The sequence below is a fragment of the Phanerochaete carnosa genome (genome assembly GCF_000300595.1).
Source record: "Phanerochaete carnosa HHB-10118-sp unplaced genomic scaffold PHACAscaffold_143, whole genome shotgun sequence".
Taxonomy (NCBI): domain Eukaryota; kingdom Fungi; phylum Basidiomycota; class Agaricomycetes; order Polyporales; family Phanerochaetaceae; genus Phanerochaete; species Phanerochaete carnosa.
The window spans coordinates 2470-6932 of NW_006767770.1; the positions used below are offsets into that span (position 1 = coordinate 2470).

The 4463-nt window shown below is 57.0% G+C and overlaps 2 protein-coding genes across 2 annotated transcripts; both read right to left on the reverse strand.

The window, feature by feature from the left end:
* Nucleotides 1-318: 318 nt before the first annotated feature.
* Nucleotides 319-2148, reverse strand: PHACADRAFT_202161 (uncharacterized protein; the record flags this gene model as incomplete). The annotated part of the gene is made up of 6 exons (XM_007402403.1): nucleotides 319-519; nucleotides 575-857; nucleotides 909-1353; nucleotides 1408-1649; nucleotides 1701-1901; nucleotides 1964-2148. 6 exons carry the CDS (start codon nucleotides 2146-2148, stop codon nucleotides 319-321), a joined length of 1557 nt encoding a protein of 518 aa, XP_007402465.1.
* Nucleotides 2149-2936: 788 nt separating this feature from the next.
* PHACADRAFT_202162 (uncharacterized protein) lies at nucleotides 2937-4454 on the reverse strand (the record flags this gene model as incomplete). The annotated part of the gene is made up of 2 exons (XM_007402404.1): nucleotides 2937-3427; nucleotides 3470-4454. 2 exons carry the CDS (start codon nucleotides 4452-4454, stop codon nucleotides 2937-2939), a joined length of 1476 nt encoding a protein of 491 aa, XP_007402466.1.
* Nucleotides 4455-4463: the final 9 nt, after the last annotated feature.

Below are 4463 nucleotides of genomic sequence, written 5' to 3' on the forward strand. Positions count from 1 at the left end.
TTGCCAGGTGCTACCGCCTGCATTCCAAGAGCAAACCATGACAATTTGTACCGCAGACTATGATACTGGCATTGCGTGAGCTGGTTGTTGTGCCTGGTCGAGGACGTCTGAGCTTTGCGACATAGTAGGGCCCGCTTGCATTGTTTGGCATCGTATGCTTTGATGCGCTGATCTGCCCTTCTGGCGTCTAAGAGTCAGCCCCCTTCGGCGCTTTTGGTCTTGGCGGCTCTCACCCCTGACACCGCACAGGCGGGCTTGTCCCCAGAAACATTTTCGTTGCGTTCATCGCTCGCTCATCGTACACATTACATCATCTCTCTAAATCTCTGCAATCCCGTCCCACATACGCCCCTTCTCGCTCTCACGCATCCAGCCGAGCCGGCCCGCCGTAAGCCAGGCCGCACGTAGAAAGAGCGTGCCGTCGAGCATCTCTGCACCTGTGAGCCCGCCGCTGCCGAGGCTGCTCAGATCGGGCGAGGAAAGGCCCGCGAAGGTGCGGGCGCGTGTGCCGCCGAACCACTTGGCAAAGTGGTACAGTGCCTGCTGTGTCTTGCAGAGGTGCTCGTTTGTGCACGAGCGCCATCTGCACAATTGGGAGCCACGGATTCGGTGTCAGCTGCGAGCGCGGCTCGTTTGGCGGGAGCATATCCTTGTCCGGCATTGGTGTCGGCCCTGGCGGGTGTGGGTGCGTGGTGGTGTGCGCGTAGAACGTGTCAATCGGCAGCGGAGGACAGCTGCGCGTGACGTAGAGGACAATGCTCAAGGCAAAGGAGGTCTTCAAGAGTAGCGCCACGGACTTCGGTATCAAGACATTCAGGAGCAAAGAAGTAAGAAGAGAGGAGGTGACGAGGTGCATTCTGCGGCAGCTTTATCAGCATCTACGTGCCGTCGCGGTAAAGCTTACTTACAGGAAGAAATCACCATTAAACTCTTTGGTCTCGTCCTCGCCCAGCTCGCGTTTGGCCCACCCGGCAACAGCGTAGATGACCGTGTTCATCCACACCATCTCTTCAAATTTTGCACGGAGCGTTGCCGCGTCCTCGTTGACAGTCCCGAACCAGCTGGTGAGATACTCCACGAGGATCGTTCCGCCAATGCGCACAACGTGGTCCATGCTCTTCTTGCCCGCGTCCGCTGGTACAAGCCGCCCGATATTGTGCGGCGCAAACGTGGGGTCATTTGCAACCCTCGCGATGATTTCGAGCGCATGTACATTGCTGATGGATGCAGCAGACGAGAAAGCCAGAGATGTGACCTTAGAGGCCAGATCTGTGGCATTGGCTGCGGCGCCAAAGAGATCAGGTGTGAACAGCGCGTCAGCCTCACTTAGTTGCACCGCAGCCTCGGAAACGCCTGCGAAGTGAAGTCAGCTTACACATGCTACCTAAAATGACAGATGGAGCCTACCTTCTGCTATGAGTCCAGGCAAGCCGAATTCTGCACCATAACCGGCGTGGATATGCGGATGCATGAAGCCACTGAGGAAACGTGCCAGGATGAGGGGCCTCTGGCCGTTTGCACTCTTTCCAGGCGTCAAGTTCGCGTCTATGGAGAAGACATAGTCTTCGAGCACACGCTGGATGACGTTCTTGCCTGCCGCTTTGTCCAGAAGCTTGCTAGAGAAGAACGAGGCGTAGGCTTGGTAATACCTGGCTCACAGTCAGCAGATGAAGGCCAGTGTTTTGTGGGATTGGATGTACCGGTCATCTCCCAGGTAATCTTTCCAGTTGGTGTCGTCGATGACCACCTTGGCGGCGGCCTCTCTCGCTATCCGCTCCTCGTTGGTCTCAGGCGGCTGGAACGCCGGCTTCAGGTACACAGCATGCGTGTGGTATGCCGCATTCAGCAAGCTCGCAGGTGCACCCATCGTGTATATGGTAAGCAGGTGGTGCGCTGCATGGCTGCGAGTGCACGCTTCAGCTCTCGGTCCCCAAGCCCGCAAAGACGCAGGATGAAAACACACTTGTGGAAGTGCTCATCGCCGAAGAAGATGTGCCATTGCTGGTGGTTGTCCTTCAGGTTAGCGAGCACGGCCTCTGTACTATTGCTGCTCCAGCCTGCGTGGTGCAACGGCGTGGGCACGACTGCAGGGTGCGGCGGCACGGGCCAGGGGAAGCGTGAGGTGAGTTCGTCGGAGGTTGCGTCCATTGGGTATGAGAGTGTCGAGCGCGGGCAAAAATGTACGCTCCTGTGCGACAAGTTCTTAAAACGAGGAGGCTACAGTATATAGCCATGAGAGGCTGCAAAGAGGAGACTATATAGTTGTGGGTCATGTATGAGCTGATCGGACGTGTCATGACAGTTTATGAGGACAACTGACTCCTGATTGCGCTGCGCTATCAGAGCAGCGACTTACCGCCGCCACTGCCGAGTACATTATGTAGTTATGTGGTGCTTGAGCAATGATACTGAATAGGTGCAGCCCGATTGACACCCTCGGGATGTACATCTCAACAAGTATTTGAGGAGGTCCCACTCGACGCGGACCACCAAGGACCTTCACAGGGAATAAAACACCAGGCTCTCATTCAGCCTACTCACAAATGGCGTGGAATGCCGCAGCAATGCCAATTATTGGCGAGCCGGGCCAGCTGATAATATTCCGGAAGCTACACAACAGGCATGATATAACGATCAAGAACTTTCAGGGCTTGGCAGAACAAGTAGTGTGTCAGTTAGGGACATCCTAGTTGGCGCGTTTGTGGGATCATCAGTCATCGAGGCAGGAGAGGAGACAAAATTGGCTTATCAGAGACTTTGACAGCATGCTTCTTCATGAGGTGGCATTGCGGCAAGTGTTGTGCGTGCAAAGCGGAGCTGATCTCGGCGATGAGTGCCAGTCGTCACCAGGATTTGAGAGCAAGGATCATGAGCTTGTGATTCAGAGGTCATGACCTCGTAATCGATGACGCGTAATCAATGCCGCTACGCTTCGACTAGGTTCCGGGAACGAGCTCCTCGACAGCCTCGATCTGGCTGTGGATCTGACATGAGTCTATCCTCCGACACACGATCACAACGCCCATGTCCCTGACTCCACGGACCATGTCCAAGATGAGGGTCACCTCGTCTTCTGCGAACGCCGGCATCCGAAATGTGACATTGACGGTGCGCAACGCCTGCGACCGACGCGCGACAGCGACGAGCGCATTGAGTACCGCGGGCAGGCTTGGCTCGCACGCCGCCACCATGAGCTCAATCTCCTGAAGCGCGCCCCACGGCGCCTGCCCTTTGTCTGCGCATGTCTGCGCCATTGCGCAGAGCACGCGCGACAACCACGTGAGCGCGCGGAGGCACGTCATCTGATGCAGAGGCGCGAGGAGCGGCAGCGCGCCGCTGGCGTCCTGGCAGCAGCCGTTCTCAGCAACAAGCACGACGGTGTGCACGTGTGGGAGGGCGTATCGCGCGTGCAGCGCGCGCGTGACTCCTTCGAGTGTGTTCCGTGGGAGGCGGCTCCGGTGCTTTCAACCGTACTCCCACCACGGCGTCTCGGCGGCGCCCGCGGAGGTGTACCTGCAGATCTGTATGCTGCCGTCGGAGGTTCTGTCAAGCACATGCAGACGGGTCGTAGGGCTGAAGATGCAGGACGGGAGGAGAGAAGGATCGAGGAGCGTCAGAACTGTTGAGGGTTGGGTGAGTGGAGGCTCGAGGCACAGACGAAGTTGGATGAGTGTTGGAGGGAGCGCGATGGATGCTAGGAGGTGCTTTGCATAAGGAACAGGAAGTTCAAGCACCAGTGAGCGTAGCGCCCGCACTGGGATGCGTTCTATGTCACCGTGCTCCGGCAGCAGCGCGTCGTCTCCAACGTCCCAATTGAGAGTCGTGCGCAGGGACAGAATAAGAGTCTCGAGGTTTGGTGAGTTGAGAAAGATATGACAGAGGTCGACATCAGCAGCAACGCCGCAGCCAACATTACAACGTTGAATCCTGAGCGTGCGAAGGTTGCGGTAATTGCCCGTAGCCCACGGTATGCGTATGCCCACGAGGGACAGGTGATGCAAGTGCGGGGTCTCTCCACGGAACAGGGGACAATCAAGGATCAGTGGGGCGTACGCAAATGCGTCTGCATTCTGCAGAAAGACCTCGTGTATCTGTGGAGCGCTGCCTTCATACACCCAGGGCACGAGCTGGACTCGTGTTGCAACGAGGCTGAGCTCCGTAACTTGCAGCAAGTTCTCGGTACAGAGCTTGACGGCAAACTCGCTACGGGGTGTCGCGTATAAAGAGACGGGCCAGCTGAACCTGAGAGCACAATTGCCGCTGTGCTCACACAGTAGCCGCGCCAACTTCTCCGGTATGTTTGACAGATCCACGCGGCTCCAGTTGAGGGAACATGACAGTGAAGCTGTCGCCAGTGCGAACAAGTTTTGGGAGATTGCAAGCTTGTGCAGAGCTTGATTGCGCGCGGTCCCAGCGTACGCCACAGATATGGAAGACGAGGTAGAGTATGTCATCAGGCAGCT